Raw genomic sequence first — 19,861 nt, 5'->3', positions numbered from 1 at the left:
AGCAGGCACCACGTCCTGCTTCTTGCTTCCTTCCCCAGCCAGTACTCGGCACAGGGCATGGATGTTGGATGTGCTCAATACATTTTGTTGTTCTTGCTACTAACTGTGTGAATAGATGGTAAAGGGGAGGAGAATAATAGTGACGAGCCAAGTAATCATTAAGTGCTAATAGATTTTGTAGGGTAAACAGACTGAAATAAGAGGTTCATTAAAAAGTGCATGATTGGGAGCCACGGAAAGAGTGCTGTGTGGAGCATTTCCCTTGAGTCTGACTCTAGGAAAGGTTCCTTAAAGGGGTACAGGGTCCTGGCTTTGGGCAACATGTACTGTGGGCACGCCTCTTGCCCTGTGCACTGAGAAAATCAATGTCGTGTAAACACGGTTTTATGGTTTGCAACTATCAGAATCAACTCTTAGACCCAGCACAAACAACTTAATGACAGTTACAGAACAGAAGGTAAATGTCATAATTTGGCAATGTGCATGTAAAGGCACAGCTGACCTGCTGGTGGGGGAAGTGGAGGGGAAAGGCAGGAATGGCTTCATCTATAAATAGGGCTGGCAGCAAGAGATGCTGCTGAAATGGAGAGCAGGCACAGAGACCTAGAAGCATTCATTTAAAATTGCCAATAGAGGTATGGAAGTAGTGAAGGGGGAAATGAGAGGTGTAGTGGGTGATGAATATGAACCAAATCCTAACCTATCTTAGCAGGACATCAATAGATAATACCTAAAGTTGTTGAATCAAGAAGTAGTGGTATAGTTCACACTGGGGTACAATAGTTGGTCCCAGATAGAATGGGAGAGAAACATGGAGCAGAACTCAAAATCTTACCAAAAAAACAAAACAAAACAAAAAAGCTAGACAAAATGGAACAGTAGAGAACAGAGGAGTCCCTGTGACTATCGCCCTGAGATATTCTTTAAATCTAGAACCAAGCCTATCCTCAAGATCACCTTTCAGCAAGATAGTAGAAGGATGCTCAAAATAAAGGATATTATCCATTAGATCGGTGCTATACTTAAAAACCATCAGTATGAGATCAAAAGGTCAACAATTAAGCAAAGACAAGATAAAAGGGTAGAGAAACTAGAGTACTGGAAAGGGAACAAACTGAACACAATTAAAAAGGATGCTGACACACTGTGATAAATGTAACTAACGTCACCAAACAATTCGTGTGGAAACTGTCAAATGGGAACCTTACTTGCTTTGGTGTAAACTTTCACCAAAAACTCAATAAAATATTATTAGAAAAGAAAGAAAAAATAAATAATGGTGCATGCACATTACTCAGAGACATGGAGGTGCCCACCTGAAATGCTAACGTTAAATTCACGAAAGGCAGTACAGATGGTGAGGGGGCACAGAGCAGACCTTCTATACCACTTGATTTTCACCATGTGCAAGAATTACTTTGATCAAAATATAAACTATACATTTTTTAAAAAAATTTTAAAGCTTAAATGTATTAAGAATTAAGTTTCTACAATTCTCCAAGCTCTACATTAGGTAAAAGGAGCCCTGGTGGTGCAATGGTTAAGTGCTTGGCTGCCATCCAAAAGGTTGGCAGTCCAAACCCACCCAGTGGCTCCATAGGAGAAAGGCAAGGCAATCTGTTCCCATAAAGGTCGCAGCCTAGGAAATCCTCTGAGGCAGTTCTGCTTTGTCACATGGGGTCGCTATGAGTCAAAATCAACTTGATGGCACCTAACAAACACCACCACACCAGGTGGATGCCAACCATTCGAACAAATTGTTTCATTTGTAATTAATCCCACTGGCTACAATGCTATAAGGAAAACCTCCCTTGGAAAGGTAAGAAAATAATCAATATGTAAACAAATTAGTACATGAAAACTGTAAGAAGAATAATCTCATTCAAGAACAAGATCAGATATTTTCATTTCTATTGGGCACCTAAGTGAATAGAGTATGTGTGTGGGAATTTTCAAAAATAACCTAAGAACATGTTTGAAGACTAAAGATTGAACTTAATATTAAGTAGAAATAATTAGAAAATATATAAAAGTTGGTAAGTTGTAATATATTTGGTACTTATTTTAAAATAACATACAAAAGCATCAAGCTCTTTGTTATACCAGTAGTGTTTTTGTCCACTGATATATTAACATAGCTAAAACAATCTCCACTCCCATGGAGTTGATTCTGACTCAAAGCGACCCTTTAGAACAGAGTAGAACAGCCCCATAGTGTTTCCAAAACCGTAAATCTTTATGGAAGCAGATGCCTCATCCTTCTCCTGCAGAGAAGCTGGTGGGTTCGAACCTCCAACCTTTAGGTTAGCAGCCAAATGCTTTAACCACTACGTCGCCAGAGCTCCTTAATACAGCTAAAGTAGGTAGTGACAAAGATAAAATACAAATAAGTGGAACATAGACTGAGCTTTTCTAGATACTAAAGCAGCCAACCTTCTCCCTTGGGCCCGTTAGGATTAGATGCACCCCAGGCACTTGCAACGTGAGTAGAATTTGGTTCATTCTTCACAACTGGAGGCTCCCTCTGGTCTTTCTCAGTTTTCTTCCCCAAAGATTTTTCTTCCTCTAAGGATGATATGTCCCAGACATCATCCTCTACATCTGAGCACTATAACAAATACATGGAAAATAATGTTTCGTAAAGAATGAGCATGTGTTAGAACCCACAGTCATTTTGTTGGTTAGTCTAAGTAGTTGAAATCAAATGATAAGGAAAGAAGTTGGGAACCTCAGAGGATCCCAAGTTCGGTCACTCCTGCAAGGTGACAAAATGGATTTGGAAGTATGTGCTTTGAAAGCCGAGGGAACCACCTCTTTTTCATTTCTTGCTGTGGAAATGGATGTTTCCTGCTCTACCAATCATGGATTTAAAAATTCCCAAACCACTACATTGTAAGCGTATGAAACTGAAAGATAAGGGTGCTCCCCAAGCAGGAGCTGGACCAGCTCTGGGGTTCTTTGAACTCTGTGATAATGGGACTTCTAATCAGAGGAAAAATCATAAAAAGGATCTACAAAAATGGAGCCTGATTGAAAGGAACCCCCATTTCTACCACACCCTTCCTAAGGGAAGAAACTTTAGCTCTCTCCTAAGAGGCACACGACTTTTTGCCATTTTTGGTTTGTGTAACACAAATAACACTAACTAATAAAAATAGTTTGACAAAATGCTCTGGATTCTATAGAAGAATGGGATAAAAATTAAATCTAAGAGTGACTACCAGAGGAAGGTCCTATCAACATATGAGTTATTTCCAGAAATACAATGGCAGATTGCCACCCTCAGAAACACTTCAGGTATTCTGGGCATTGAACTGCTCAGAGAAAGTTAGGGCCTCCTCCCTAACACAGGTAGAAGTGGTTCAGGCTCTGCCCTCGAAGTCCCTCCATTCACACTTCTCTCTGAAGCATCACTCCACTAATTCCATCCCCAAGTGGGGCTATCCCCAGAAAAGTCTATAGTTTACTTCTAGGTCATGCCAGAGCAGCAGCAAAGTCTCTGGACTAGGTTCTGGGAACCCCAGATTCTAGTCAGTCACAAGCTTCTTTGTACAAACCATCCAATATATGTGAGTATCAAGTAATATGTGACACGATTCTGAAAACCTATAAAGTTTAATATACATACGAAATATTACAGATAGATAAAAAAAATTTAATACTGAAAGCAATATAAGGTAAAAATGTCAAAATCTACCATATCAAATATTTCTATTTGTTTTTAATTTGACTATAAAAAATACAACTATTAAGAGTATCAAAAGATGAATTTATCCATGTATATTTAGCAAATAAAAGTGATTTCACCTTTAGTTCTTCTTGTAATTCTTTTTTGATGAATGCCTCGGCAACATTAATTCCACCAATTGGTTTATTAACATTTCTGTGATTTGAAACTGTCTTTTCAACTTTTTCAGTTATTGTTTTAATGGAAGTTCCTATAGGACAATAAAAATTAGTCAATGAAAGTTTTTGATATTTATTTATTTATTTATTGTGCTTTGGGTGCAAATTTACAAAGCAGACTTGTTTTACATTCAACAGTTCATGCACATTTGATTTTATGGGCCCGATCACTATCCTCAACCATAAAAAACTCTCCTCCCCTCTCCTCCCTGTGACTACCCCTAACCTGTGCCATTCTTATCTTTCTATGCATTCCTGTTTGTCCAGCTTTCCCTCTACATAAGTGCTGCCCCTCTGATGTCTCATGATTGATTGCTCAAAGGGATACATCTGCCTAGAGTAGGTGAGTACATCTCCTTGGGGTAGGTATTCTGCATGTAGTCTTTCTGCTGCTGGGTTGAGAGCCAATCCATGGAAGTGAGTCCATTTCTACAGGCAAAGGATAACCTGGGGCCATAGTCTTAGTGTTGCTACCAGTCTCTATCTGACCACTAATTCTGGTCATTTTTGTGTTTTTGAATTTTGTTCCACATTTTTCCTGCCACTCCATCCAGGATCTCCAATTCTGATCCCTTTCCAAGTGGTTGGCATCCGTAGCTGGGCACCATCTAGTTCTGGTCTTGGGGTTGTGAAGGCTGAGGTCTTGGTGGTCCATCCTATCTTTGGACTAATTATTTCCAGATGTCTTTGATTTTCTTCACTCTACTTTGCTCCAGATGAAAGGAGCCAAATAATTGTATCTTAGATGGCCACTCAAAAGCTTTTAAGACCCTAGTCGCTACTCGCCAAAGTAGAATGTGGAACCAGATTTTTATGCACTATGTTGTGCCAACTGAGCATGATGTCCCCCAAGACTATGGTGCCAAGCCCACAGACTTGGTGATTCTCTCTCTCAAAGTGTTTGCTTTGTTTTGGAGAAGCTACTCTACCCCGTCCTCTGTTGCTTCTCTAATGTATGTGGATAATTTTGTAGCACAAGTACATATGTAGGATTATCTTCAGCCAAATCTATCCTTGGTCTTGTCCACCTACCCACACCTGATCTTCTCACCAGTCTATGCATTTACCTGTAGCCTAATGTTTGGTACCAGTGGTAATGCAGTATTGTGCATGAATTAGTATTTGCCTCTGTTGTCTATATCTTTTGTGCACTTTTCTGTGTCCTTCCAATTAAGGTTCATTAAAAATTATATCTTCAGTTCTAAAATAACCATAACAGCTCACTTTGAAAGAGTCTTGTTGTTGTTGTTATGTGCCGTCGAGTCGGACCTTTAGCTTTGCAAATAATTATATATTTATCACAATAAAATCAACTGATATATTTTGGTGGTGAAAACAAACTCATACTACATACTTATTGCTTCCTTAAAAACATAATCCTTCAATACAAGATCAACATCCAAAACTCAGTTGGATTCCTCTACACCAGCAAAGAGATTGCTGAAAAAGAAACAAGCAAATCAGTACCATTCTCAATAGCTACCAAAAAAATAAAATACTCAGGAATAAATCTTACCAGGGACACAAAAGACCTGTACAAAGAAAACTATAAAAGACTACTTGAAGAAACCATAAGAGATCTACAAAAATGGAAGAACATCTCATGCTCATGGATGGGAAGATTGAACATTATGAAAATGTCAATTCTACCCAAAGCAATCTATACATTCAATGCAATCCCAATCCAGATCCCATCAACATTCTTTAAGGAGATGGAAAAACCAATCACTAACTTTATATGGAAAGGAAAGAGACCTCAAATAAGCAAAGAACTATTGAAGAAGAACAAAGTAAGATGCCTCACAGTGCTGGATCTCAAAACCTACTATAGAGCCATAGTAGTCAAAACAGCCTGGTATTGGTACAGTGGCAGACACATAGACCAGTGGAATATAATTGAGAACCCAGAAACAGATGATCAGCTGATCTTTGATAAAGGGCTGAAATCCATTAAATGGGGAAGAGAATGTTTGTTTAATAAATGGTGCTGGGAAAAGTGGATATCCATTTGCAGAAAAATTAAACAAGATCTATACCTCACACCATACACAAAAACTAACTTGAGGTGGATCAAAGACTTAAATGTGAAACCTAAAACTATAAAGTTCCTCAAGGAAAAACTAGGGGCAAGTATAGGGGCCCTAATATATGACATAAATACACTATCAAGCATAACCCAAAATACACAAACAGCAGAAGAGAAACTAGATGAATGGGACCTTCTAAAAATTAAATTTTGATGTGCTTCTAAAGACTTCTCCATGAGAGTCAAAAGAGAGCCTAAAGATTGGGAAAAAGTATTCAGCAATGACATATCTGACAAGGGACTTATCTCTAAAATTTATAGAAAACTCCAACACCTCAACAACAAAAAGACAAATAATTCAATTAAAAAATGGGCAGAAGACATGAATAGACACTTTACCAAAGAGGATATTCAGGCAGCCAACAAACATATGAAGAAATTCTCATGATCATTAGCCATTAGAGAGATGTAAATAGAAACAACAAATGAGATACCAACTTGCCCCAGCACTAGTAGCAAAGTTCAGCAAGACAGAAAATAACAAATGCTGGTGAGGGTGCAGAGAGATTGGGACTCTCATACACTGCTGATGGGACTGTCAAATGATATAACCACTGTGGAAAGCAATATGGTGATTCCTTAAAAAGTAGGAATTAGAAATATCATTTGACCCAGCCATTCCATTACTAGGTATCTATCCTAAAGAAGTGAGAGCCATGATAAGAACAGATATATGCACACCCATGTTCATCGCAGCACTGTTTACAATAGCCAAAAGATGGAAGCAACCCAGGTGTCCATCAACTTAAGAATGGATAACCAAACTATGGTACATACACACAATGGAATACTGTGCAACCCTAAAGAATAACGTAGAATCTACAAACATCGCATAATGTGGATGAACTTGGAGGATATTATGCTGAGTGAAATAAGTCAATCACAGAAGGACAAATATTGTATTAGTCTGTTATTGTAAAAAGTTAAGGAAAGGTTTATATGGAAGGAAATTTTCTTTGTTGGTTACCAGAGGTGAGAGGGGAGAGGAGGGAACACTGTTAGATAGGTGGAGATAAGTACTGATTTTGGTGAAGAGAAGGGCAATGTACCAAATGTGAGTGATCAACATGGTGCCATTGAGGAAGATGAAGGCATAGAGAGGTACAGACAACAAGGATGAACCCTTTGCACATACAGTACTGAGTTGTCAGTGAAGGCAAACATGGGTATACGGGTGGATAGATGGGTGGATAGGCTGAACTATTAAGTATGTCTATGCAGGGGGCGGGAGCTCTGGTAGCATAGTGGCTAAGGCACTTGCCTGCTAACCAGACAGCTGGCAGTTCAAACCCACCAGCCACTCCTCGGAAGGAAAGTTGGGCAATCCTACTTCCGTAGTGATACTGCCTCAGAAACCCAAGGAGGGGTCGCTATGAGTCAGGTTTGACTCGACGGCACATAACAACAACAACAACAATGCAGGGGGCAGTGTGCCCAAGACCATGTATATCGTTGGTAGACAATGTTTTTACAAGTGTATTTCTATGTTCTGTAAGAATTCCCAGGTGTATAATAGAACTGACAAGGGACAAAGTTGCAGTCACTTCTTGGGTACAGCCAGCTACCCAGAGGGAGTGAGTAGTTGGACCTGTGGGCTTGGGACCATAGTCGCAGGGGACATCAAGCTCAATGGGCATAACACGCTACACAAAATATTGTTCCACCTCCTACTTTGGTGAGTAGCGACTGGGATCTGAAAAGCTTGTGAGCAGCCATCTAGATGCAATGATGGGTCTGTCCTTGTCCAGAGCAAAGAAGAATGAAGAAAACCAAAGATTCATGGAAACAATTAGTCCAAGTGACTGGTACACCATGTAGTCCTCAGCCTGTTCAACTATGAGACCAGAAGAACTAGATGGTACCTGGTTACCACTGTCAACCACTCAGAGAGGGATCTATGTAGGAGATCCTGGATAGAGTGGGAGAACAATTTGGAACACAACTCAAAATCATTTGGGTGAAAAAAAAAAAAGGACCAGGTTTGCTACTCTGATAGAGCCTGGTGGAACCACTGAGACTATGGCCCCTAAATGCCCTTCAGGTCTGGAAGTGAACCCACTCCTATGGCTTCCAAACAAAAGACAGGCATATGAGGTGAACATTTATACTAGGTAGATACACTCCTTGGAGAGAACAATCATGGGAGAATAAAAGGGCTGTGTATGTACAAGGACATAGCTCAGGGAGCAGAAGTACATGGAAGGAAGGATACAGGGAAGAGGTAACTATGGTGAAGATGTGGGAGGGGAGCTGTTGCATTGTGGTAAATTGCAGTCAATGTCATGAGACACAATGTGTGTGAACTGCTGTATAGAAAGTGAATTTACTCTGTAAACTTCCACCCAAATCATGATAAAAAATAAATAAATAAAAATAATTTAAAAAAAAGTCATAATCCTTCAAACCTGGAGCTACAAAACTTTCATTTTAAATCAAAGATGATGGTCTCATTCAAGTATGTGATCAGAAACTTTAATTTCAATGGGATGACCTGCATGAATAGAATATTCATGTGAATATTTTTAAAAATAATATTTATACTATAACCTACAATATTTCACTGAGGTGTGAAACCTGGAAGCTATTTATCTACAATTCTGGCATGAACACTCCAAGCACAAGACAACCTTTGTTATGGAGCCTGAGTGTTGTTCTAAATCTGACACTTGCCGATTTAAACCAGTGCTGCCCTGGTGCACAGATGCAAATTGGTTCTCCTTGGTGTTGAATCTCTGAGAAAAAGGTTCCAAATACGTCATTCCTGTAGAACAGGCCCTGGAAGAGCAAACACTGACCTCCTACTTCACTGAGAAACCTGAGACAATCTGGTATGAAGAGCTCCAAATTTACTCTAGCAAAGCTATAAGCCTTTCTGTGCTCAGTTATTCTTTCAACCTTTTCTCCTGTTACAATGAAGACAGCCCTCCTCCTTTCAGCAATGTCCATCACTGAGAGGTACCATCCTTTCAGTGATGGACACTGCTGGGTATGGCTGACCCATCAACCATTCACAAACTTTCTTCCTTGAAACTTTCTACTAATGCAGGGGTCAGCAAACCATTATTATAAAGAAGCAGGTAACAAATATTTCAGCTATAAGGTCTCAGTTCAACTGTTTAATTTTGCCATTACAGGTCAAAAGCAGTCACAGACAGTAAGTAAACAAACAGGTATGGCTTTGTTCCAGTAAAACTTTCTTTATACAAACAGGTAATGGACTGGCTCTGGCCCACAACAGCAGTTTGCCAATCCATGCACTACCAAAACCACCCATAGCCATTGAGTTAATTCCAACTCTTAGTGACCTACAGGACAGAGTGGAAGTGCCCCATAGGGTTTCCAAGGCTGTACATCTTTACTGAAGCAGACTGTTGGTGTATTTGAACCACTGACCTTTTGGTTAGTATCCAAGTGCTTAACCATTGACCTTTTGGTGCGGTGTAGTAAATTACTTAGTGTGGCTTTTCTACCCATAAGTCTTTGTAAACTCCAAGGTGGGATTTTCTGTGAGCAACTGAGGAGCTCCTGATTGCTGAAGTTGTCCACCTGGAGTATTTCTGTTGGGAGTGGCACAAAACAATGTTCTGAGAGGGGCCCACTCTCTCTCAGGTGCTTAGAGTTCTGATGCTATGATTGGCTAGTTTGACCACCCTGCCGGGCTCAAAAGGAGACCTCCTAGAGGCAGATCTCTCTCTCAGACTGCTGGTTGAGGAAGACGTGCTGCTGAAAGAGACACGGGCTCCTAAGACATGCGTTGCTGGGAAAGAGACGCAACAGACACGCATTGCTGAGTGAGAAACCAAAGGACCAGCACTGCTGGGAAAGAGACTGTGAGAGACTGTTGGCTGAGGGACGGTGGGCTGGGAGAGAGGCTGAGCATTTTTCCAGAACTCGAATTGTAGCCTGTGGTGCTTCCCTAATAAACCCCATAATCTGTGAGCTCTGTGTGGCCACTGCAGCGAATTATCGAACCCAGGAGAGAGGTGGTGGGTGCTTTGGGAGGAACGGTTGGAGAAAGGGCTGGAGGGAGGCAGCATGTCTGGCCTGGCAGCAATGGGCCTTGGGTTACTGCTGGTAATCCTGTCTTCCTCTTGTAGGGTTAGAGGAGGTCGGAAGATGTGGCCTCCCTGCCCTTTTTGTATTTGGTTAGCATCCAAGTGTTGAACCATTGCACCACCAGGGCTCCATAACCATGCACTAGAGCCTGGAAAAGCTTAATTCTTGCTTTCCTAGTCACCTCTACAGCTGGGAGTGCTATGTAACTCAACTCTGGATAATGCAACATAGAGATAAGTCTATGGGGACTTTTGGGAAAATATCATGCTCTTCATATAAAAGGGGCAACATACCACCACCATCCTCTTTTCTCTTCTTGGCTTGAAGGCAGATATAATAATTCAAGCTGTGGCAGTCACTTTCCAACATTGAGGAGATAAGCTAACATATTAGAGATAGCTATAGCTGTTGATGTTATATTTGACTGAACACATGCCCTGAAATCACCTACTACTCAGTCTTCTTATTTGAAAAGACAGAGACAGAGAGACAGAGTGAGAGACAGAGAGAGGGAGAGAGAAGACTATTTAGAGAATGATTTTGGGTTCTTCTGCTACTTACAAGCCAAATGTATTCCTAACTCATACACTCTTCTAACTCCTGAGGGCCATAACTCAACTGACTATCCTTTCTCCTGCATTCATTTATTCATGTAGTAAATACTTACCAAGCACCCTACCATGTGTTTCAGCAATGAACAAAACAGGCAAAAATCTAGCATACAATACGTTTCCTTTGTTTATTATCTGTCTGCCCAAACCAGATCATAAGACCTGCTGAAGAACTGAATATGGGGTGTGAGAAAGAGGTGTCAAGGGTGGCCTTGAGGATTTGGGCCTAAATAGAAAAATGAAATTATCATTCACTGAGGTGACAAAGACTGAGAGAAGCAGATTTAAGAGAAAAGATCAGGAGTATGGTTTTCCACAAGTTAAAGATGTACTGGATACCGGATATGCATTGAGTAGAGATGTCAGGCAAGGAGTTGGTAGAGTTCAGTGAGAAAGGACTAGAGATAGACATTTGGGAATCATCAATGTATGTGCAGTAGGTAAAGCCAAGATACTAAACGAGTATAGAGAAGTAAGTATAGAGAAGAGATACAGAGTCCAAGGACTAAACCCTGTGATACTCTAATATTTAGAAGTTGGGGGTATACAGGAAAACCACCAAAGATGACTGTTCTGGTTACCTAGTGCTACTCTGACAGGAAATATACCACAAATGGGATGGCCTTATCAAACAAGAGTTTATTCTTACCATTCAGAGGCTTTAAGCCCGAGTTCAAAGTGCCAGGCTCTAGGGGCTATGTGAAAGCCCCTTGACCTTGGGCTTCAGCTCCGCCTCTTGCTCCTAGCCCACTGAAGCTAGAGGTATCTCTTCACTCAGGCAGCTATTGGCTGCTGAGGCCGACAAAGAAAATGGCACAGTCCCGAGGTTACCAAACCACAAGGCAAACCATTAATTACTGAAGGTCCCAAGGTTGGCAGAGCATGGCAGGCTGCTGAACGATGACACAGCTACATGCACGGTTCAAGCATACCATAAGCTAGAGACCATTCCCCAAAGCTTCTCTTTATATGCAGAAAGCAGACCACATTCCAAAGGCAGCTACTCGGCTGCTCACAGTAGATTTCACCATGGGGTTGATTACCAGTCTCATCATGGAGAATAACTATCACCAGCTGCCACACACAAACATAACCACCACAATTCCACCCCTTGTCAACTTGGCACCTGTACAGATCTCCTTCACTAGGTGACTGCAGTCCCCTAATTCCTGAGTGGCGACCTCACCCACTTGGCCTGGTGGGCCCCGTTCCTCTCTCTCTTGGGCATGGCATCCCTGCCCCCTCTCTCTTGGGCAGTGGCTTGACTCCATCCCACTATCCCACATGAATGAAAAGTCCCACACTCCAGAACCAGTTGGTGAAGATCTAGCTCTTTGAAACCTAGGGGGCTGTGGTGATTCCACCCCCCAGAGGTCATGGTCCTACCCTTGAGGCTGAGGCAGCTCTGCTTCCCATTTCTTTGGTCTCTCTGTTTCCACCAATTAATGCCAAAGGCAAACCATTCTGTGGGAAATCTTCCTGCCCTAAAAACACTCAGCTTTCTTGCTCCATGGGCCGGCCAACCTGATACTCCATTTCATGCCAGTCTTTTCTGCCAATTAATGCCTGAAGGCAACCCACTCCACCAGGAAGCTTCATGCACAATGGCATCCAGCTTTCTCCTCGATGGGCTGGTAAGGCTGTCACTGTCTCATGCTGGTGCTTTTAGCTCTGCTCCTGCTGTCTCTCATGCCTGTCTCTTGGCTCTGCTGCTGCTGTCTCTCACACCAGTCTATTGGCTCTGCTGCTGCTGTCTCTCATGCCTGTCTCTTGGCTCTGCTGCTGCTGTCTCTCACACCAGTCTATTGGCTCTGCTGCTGCTGTCTCTCACACCAGTCTATTGGCTCTGCTGCTGCTGTCTCTCACACCAGTCTATTGGCTCTGCTGCTGCTGTCTCTCATGCTACATACCAGGGTCTTTCTGCTGGTATCTCGGGTCAAGAATGCATTCCACTCCTGTTTCCACATTTTAGGTATCTGTCAGAGTAGTACCCTACTCTCTCAGTACCATATTCTGTTCTGGTTACCTAATGCCACTCTGATGGGAAATATACCACAAATGGGATGGCCTTATCAAACAGGAATTTATTCTTACAATTTGAGGGCTTTAAGTCTGAGTTCAAAGTGCCAGGCTTTAGGGGCTATGTGAAAGCCCCTCGACCTTGGGCTTCAGCTCCACTTCTTGCTCCCAGCCCAATGAAACTAGAGGTATCTCTTCACTCAGGCAGCTACTGGCTGCTGAGGCTGACAAAGAAAATGGCACAGTCCCAAGGTTACCAAACCACATGGCAGGCCATTAATTCAAGTCTATTGAAAGTCCCAAGGTCGACAGAGCATGGCAGGCTGCTGAACGATGACGACATGGCTACAAGAAGGGTTCAAGCATGCCATAAGCTAGAGACCATTCCCCATAGCTTCTCCTTATATATAGGAAGCAAACCATATTCCAAAGGCAGCTACTCGGCTGCTCACAGTCGATTCCACCATGGAGTTGATTACCAGTCTCATCATGGGGAATAACTACCACCAGCTGCTCAGCTCCTCAACCAGGCCTAACCAAGTTGACACACAAACATAACTACCACAATGACTAAAAAGGAGCAGTGAGGTTAAAAACCAGGAGAGTGTGGTATCTTGGAAGGCAAGTGAAGTGCTTCCAGGAGAAGGATATGGTCAACTCTGTCAAGTGCTACTAAAAGTTCAAGATGAGAACTGACCATTGGATTTAACAACACAGAAGTCACTAGTGACCTTGACAAGAGCAAGTCTGTTAGTGTGTGTGTGTGGGAGAAGGGTGTGCAACAGCCTGATCTGAGGGGGGTTAGATGGGAATGAAGGGACAAGATTTGGACACAGTACAGAAACCTCTTTAAAAAGTTTTTACTATAAAGAAAATAATGTCATAGTTGGAGGGGGATATGGAATTGAGAGATTTTTTTTTTTTCCCTAACCAGAAAATCCAATGGATATTGTATAATGATGAGAATGATCTAATAAAGAGGGGAAATCTGCATATGTAGGAGAGGGGCAGAATAGTAGGAATGACACCCTTGAGAAGGAACCAGAATCAAAAACACAAGTGGAGAGCTTGGTCTTAATAAGGAGCTCAGTTAATCCTTATCTTCAGCTTTAACTGCTGGGCAGATGTGATGGTGAGGCATGACAAAATTCTCTTTTCAACTGTCTCCAGCAGTGGCTGATTCTACCTCTCCATGTGCACCACTGGACCTGGACATGGGGCTGGGGTAGGCCCTCCTCTTACTGTGGTGCCCAGATCAAGAGCAAGTGGAAGTCTTCACACCATAGCTCTAAATATGTAAAAGTTGCAAAGCAAACTAATAAACTCGTTAATAAATTGTGTTCTATCCTCTGACCTTGACAAATGCCAGTTCATAATGTCCTAGACCTGGCTCAAATTTTTTCTTAATTTTTTTGTATTTATATATTTTTTTATTTTTGCAGTGTTTCCTCCCCTTACTTCCCACTCTGGTAACCAACAAGGAAAGTTTCCTTCCTTTTATAAACCTTTCCTTGACTTTTTACAATAATGGATTAATACAATATTTGTCCTTCTGTGATTGATTTATTTATCTCAGCATAACATCCTCCAAGTTCATCCACGTTATGCAGTGTTTTGCAGATTCTACATTATTCTTTAGTGTTGCATAGTATTCCATCATGTGTATGTACCATCGTTTGCTTATCCATTCTTCTGTTGATGGGCACCTAGGTTGTTTCCATCTTATGGGTATTGTAAATAGCGCTGCGATGAACATGGGTGTGTATATGTGGTGGTTACGTTTGTGTGTCAACTTGGCTGGGCCTGGCTGAGTGGCTGGGCAGTTGAATGTAGTTATTCCCCGTGGTGAGACTAGTTACTAACTCCATGGTGGAATCTCTTGGAGCAGCTGCTTTGGATATGTGGTCTGCTTCCCATATATAAGAAACAGCTTTGAGAATGGTCTCCAGCTTATGGCAAGCTTGAAACCTGCATGTAGCCATGTTGTTGTTCAGCAGCCTGCCATGCTCTACCAACCCTGGGACGTTCAATAGACTAGAATTAATGGCCTGCCATGTGGTTTGGTAACATTGAGACTGCCTTTTCACTTGCCAACCTTGGGCTTGTCAATCTCAGTAGCCAACAGCTGTTTAAATAAAGAAAAGCCTTTCGCTCCAATGGGCCAGGAGCAGGAGGCAGAGCTGAAGCCCAAGGATGAGGGGTTTTCACTCAGCGCCTAGAGCCTGGCACTTTGAACTTGGACTTCTAGCCTCCCAAACTGTAAGAGAATAAACTGTTTGTTAAAGCCATCCTATTTGTGGTATATTTCTGTCAGAGTGGCACTATGTAACCAGAACAGAATCTATCTGTTCTTGTCATGGCTCTCACTTCTTTAGGATATATATCTAGTAATGGAATGGCTGGATCAGACGGTATTTCTAATTCTAACTTTTCAAGGGATCGCCTTCTGCTTTCCACAGTGGTTGTATCAGTTTACAGTCCCACCAGCAGTGTATGAGAGTCGCAATCTCTCCTCATCCTTGCCAGCATTTGTTATTTTCTGTCTTGTTGAACTTTGCTATTTGTGCTGGGGCAAGATGGTATCTGATAGTTGTTTTAGCTTGCATCTCTCTATTGGCTCTGGTGGCGTAGGGCCTAAGGCACTTAACTGCTAATCAGAAGGCTGGTGGTTCAAACCCACCAGCTGCTTCTCAGAAGGAAGATTGGACACTCTACTTCCATAGAGATGTCACCTCAGAAACCCAAGGAGGGGTCGCTATGAGTCAAACTGACTTGATGGCAGTGAGTTTTGTTTTTTAATGGCTAATGATCATGAACATTTCTTCATGTGTTTCTTGGCTGCCTGAATATCCTCTTTGATGAAGTGTCTATTCATATCTTCTGCCCATTTTTTAATTGGACTGTTTTTCTTTTTGTTGTGGAGGTGTTGAGAGTTTTCTATAAATTTCAGAGATAAGTCCCTTGTCAGATATGTCGTTGCCAAATATTTTTTTCTTAATCTGTAGGTTCTCTTTTGCCTCTTTTGGAGAAGTCTTTGGAAGCACATAAAATTTTAATTTTCAGAAGATCCCATTCATCTAGTTTATCTTCTGTTGTTTGTATATTTTGGCTTATGCTTGATAGTCTATTTATGCCACAATTAGGGCCCTTAAATTTGCCCCTAGTTTTCTCTTGAGGAACTTTATAGTTTTAGGTTTTACATTTAAGTCTGATCTATCTGGAGTTAATTTTTGTGTATGGTGTGAGGCACAAATCTTGTTTCATTTTTCTTCAGATGGATACACAGTTTTGCCAGTACCATTTGTTAAAGAGACCACCTTTTCCCCATTTAATGGATTTCAGTCCTTTTTCAAAAATCAGCTGACAATAGGTTGGATGGATCTATTTCTGGGTTCTCAATTCTATTCCATTGGTTTTATGTGTCTGTCATTATAACAATACCAGGCTATTTTGACTACTGTGGCTGTATAGTAGGTTTTGAGACCTGGTAGTGTGAGACCTCCTACTTTGTTCTTCTTCTTCAATAGTTCTTTGCTTATCCGAGGTCTCTCTCCTTTTCATATAAAATTAGTGATTGGTTTTTCCATCTCCTTAAAGAATGTTGATGGGATCTGGATTGAGATTGCATTGAATGTATAAATTGTTTCAGGTAGCATTGACATTTTCACAGTGCTCAATCTTCCTATCCATGAGCATGGCATGTTCTTCCATTAATGTAGATCTTTTATGGTTTCCTGAAGTAGTGTTTTGTAGTTTTCTTTGTACAGGTCTTTTGTGTCCCTAGTGAGATTTATACCCAAGTGTTTTATTTTTTTGGTAGCTATTGTAAACAGTATTGATATCCTTATTTCCTTTTCAGCAATCTCTTAGCTGGGATAAAGAACCCCAACTGATTCTTGTATGTTGATCTTGTATCCTGCTGCTATGCTAAATCTCTCAATTAGTTCCAGTAGGTTTTTTGCTGAGTCTCTTGGGTTTTCTAGGTATAGGATCATATCATCAGCAAACAGGGATCGTCTGACTTATTCCTTACCAATTAGGATGCCTTTGATTTCCCTTTCTTGCCTTATGGACCTGGCTAGGACTTCCAATACAATGCTGAATAGAAGTGGTGATACAGGGCATTCTTGCCTTGTTCTTGTTGGCAAGGGGAATGGTTTCAGTCTCTCTCCATTGAGAATAATGTTGGCTGTTGGTTTTGTATATATGCCCTTTATTATGTTGAGGAATGTCCCTTCTATTCCTATTTTGCTGAGAGTTTTGATCAGGAATTGGTGTTGGATTTTATCAAATGTCTTTTCTGCATCAATTGATATGATCATGTGTTTCTTTTCCTTTGTTTTATTTACGTGATGGATGACATTAATTGTTTTCCTAATTTTGAAGCATGCTCATATACCTGGTATGAACCCCACTTGGTCATAATGTATTATTTTTTGGATATGTTGTTGGAGTTTATCGGCTAGAATTTTGTTGAAGATTTTTGCATCTTTATTCATGAGGGATTTTGGTCTGAACTTTTCCTTTTTAATAATGTCTTTGCCTGGTTTCAGTATCAAAGTTATGTTGCTTCATAAAATGAATTTGAGAGGATTCCATCCTTTTCTATGTTCTAGAATAGTTTGAGCAGGATTTGTCAGCTCTTCTCTGAATGTTCGATAGAATTCTCCAGTGAAACCATCTAGGCCAGGGCTTTTTTTGTTGGTAATTTTTAAATGACCTGTTCAATTTCTTATTTTGTTATGGGTCTGTTCAAATATTCCACCTCTAACTGTGTTACTTTAGGTAAGTAGTATGTTTCTAGAAATCTGTCCATTTCTTCCAGATTTTCAAATTTCTTGGAGTACATTTCTTCATAGTATCCTGATATTATCCTTTTAATTTCTGTTGGTTCTGTTGTAACGTCGTCCAATTTATTTCTCGTTTGTGTTATTTGTATTCTCCTCCTCTTTTCCTTTGCTAAATTTGCCAACAGTTTGTCAATTTTATTAATCTTTTCAAAAAAATCAACTTCTACTCTTGTTGATTTTTTTCTATTGTCTTTCTATTTTCTGTTTCATTGATTTCTGCTCAAGTCTTTATTCTTTTCTTCTGGTGACTGTAGGCTTTTTTTTTTTTTTTTCCTTCTCTTTTTCTAATTGTTGGAGATATTGGGTTAAAGTGTCGATTTTGGCTCTTTCTTCTTTTTTGATGTAAACATTTATTGCTATAAATTGGCCTCTGATCACAGCTTTTGCTGTGTCCCAAAGATTTTGATATGTTGTGCTTCCATTCTCATTTGATTCAAGGAATTTTTTAATTTCACTTTTTATTTCTTCTATTACCCAATCATTTTTGACAGAGGGTGTTATTCACTTTCCATGTGTTTGCTCATTTCCCATTCATCTTCTTATTATTGAACTCTAATTTTAAAGCATTGTGATCAGAGAAGTTTTGCAGTATTTCAATGTTTTAAATTTATTAAGCCTTGCTTTGTGGCCTACCATATGGTCTATCCTGCAGCATGTTCTGTTCCATGTGCACTGGAAAAGAATGTATATTGTGCTGTTGTTAGATGAAGTGCTCTACAGATACTTGTAAGGTCAAGTTGACAAATTATATTGTTTAGTTCTTCTGCATCTTTGTTGAGTTTCTTTTCAGTTGCCAAAGGGGCAGAGAGGCTATATCTTCCAAGTTCCTCTAACCACACCAGAGGAAGACAGAATCACCATGAGTAGCCCCAGGCCTATTCCTGTGAAGCCAGACATGCTGCCTCCCTCTAGCCCTTTCATCAACCCTAACACCAACCATTCCTCCCACAGCACCCACCACCTCTCTACCGGGTTCGATAATTCAATGCAGTGGCCATACAGAACTCACAGATTATGGGGTTTATTAGGAAGCCAACAGACTACAATTCAGGTTCAGGAACATGTTCAGTCTCTCTCAGCCCACAGTCTCTCTCAGTCTCTCTCCCAGCAGTGTGTGTCTTTTGGTGTCTTTCTCCCAGCAGCACATTGTTTCTCAGGAGTGTGTTTCTCTCAGTAGCAAGTCTTTCTCAGCCAGCAGTCAGAGAGACTCCTTCTGCCTCTAGGAGGGCTCCTTTTGAGCTTGGCAGAGTGGCCAAACTAACCAATGATAACATCAGAACTCTAAGCACCTGAGAGAGAACAAAATTCCCAGAACACTGCTTTGTGCCATTCTCAAAAAAAATACCCCACATGGATAACTTTAACAATCAGAAGCTCCTCAGTTGCTCACGACAAATTCCACAACGAAGTTTACAAAGACTTATGGTTAGAAAAACCATATCAGGTAATTTACTACAACACACCAGTTGTTCTATCTTTGATTGAAAGTATGTATTAAAGTTTCCTACTATGACTATGGAGTCCTCTATTTGTCTTTTCAAAACTGCTAAAGTCTGACTTATGTACTTTTGGGCTCTTTCATTGGGTGCACAGATATTTATTATAGTTATGTCCTCTTGTTCAATTGATCCTTTAATCATTATATAATATCCTTCCTTGTATCTTATGGTGGTTTTTGTCTTAAAGTCAATTTTATCAGAAATTAATATTGTTATTCCTGCTCTTTTATGGTTGCCATTTGCTTAATATATGTTTTTGCAACCTTTGATTTTTCAGTCTACTTTTCTTTGTCTCTAAGGTGTGTCTCTTATAGACAGCATATTGATGTTTTCTTATCCAGTCTGCAACTCTTCTTCTCAAGTGGTGCATTTAATCCATTGACATTCAGTGTATTTATTGACAATAATTCAGTGTAATTATTGTAATAATTTGTCATTTTGTTATATGTTTTTTCATATGTTAAATCAGTGTTACTGATTTCTTTATGCCATGTAACTTTCTGTACTGAGCTCATTTTGTTTATGAATGGTGTTATCACTTCCTTCATTGCTATTGTTTTAATATTTGCAAAATATTTGTGTTTGTCCTCTTTTTTATTTTGATAAAGGTTTATAATTTTTCTTTGACGTTACCCTGTGATGTATAATTTTCTTCCCAAGTTTAGCACAGTCCATTCTATCTTGCAATTGTCTTGACTTCCTCACCATTTAGAAGATCTGTAACTACACATTTTTTCCCTCTTTTTGGTTTGTAGGTGTCCTCATTTGTCAATTGAATGTCTCTGGTTTCTTGTTTAAAATCTTGTAGGCTTATTTACTTTGGATACTTCCATA

The 19,861-nt window shown here is 40.5% G+C and overlaps 1 protein-coding gene across 1 annotated transcript in view; it reads right to left on the bottom strand.

The window, feature by feature from the left end:
• The window catches only part of DZIP1 (DAZ interacting zinc finger protein 1), a 122,708-nt gene that overhangs the window by 319 nt on the left and 102,528 nt on the right, over positions 1–19,861 (bottom strand). The window contains exons 19-20 of the mRNA XM_042781414.1: positions 3,808–3,938; positions 2,434–2,608 (exon numbers count right to left, since the gene is read on the bottom strand). Of these exons, the coding sequence (XP_042637348.1) occupies positions 2,434–2,608; positions 3,808–3,938 (306 nt within the window). The remainder of the gene's footprint in view (positions 1–2,433; positions 2,609–3,807; positions 3,939–19,861) is intronic.

The sequence above is a fragment of the Orycteropus afer genome, unplaced genomic scaffold (assembly GCF_000298275.1).
Source record: "Orycteropus afer afer isolate SDZICR_OR568_19922 unplaced genomic scaffold, OryAfe1.0 scaffold00117, whole genome shotgun sequence".
Lineage (NCBI taxonomy): Eukaryota > Metazoa > Chordata > Mammalia > Tubulidentata > Orycteropodidae > Orycteropus > Orycteropus afer.
This window is presented reverse-complemented; position numbering and strand designations above follow the sequence as displayed.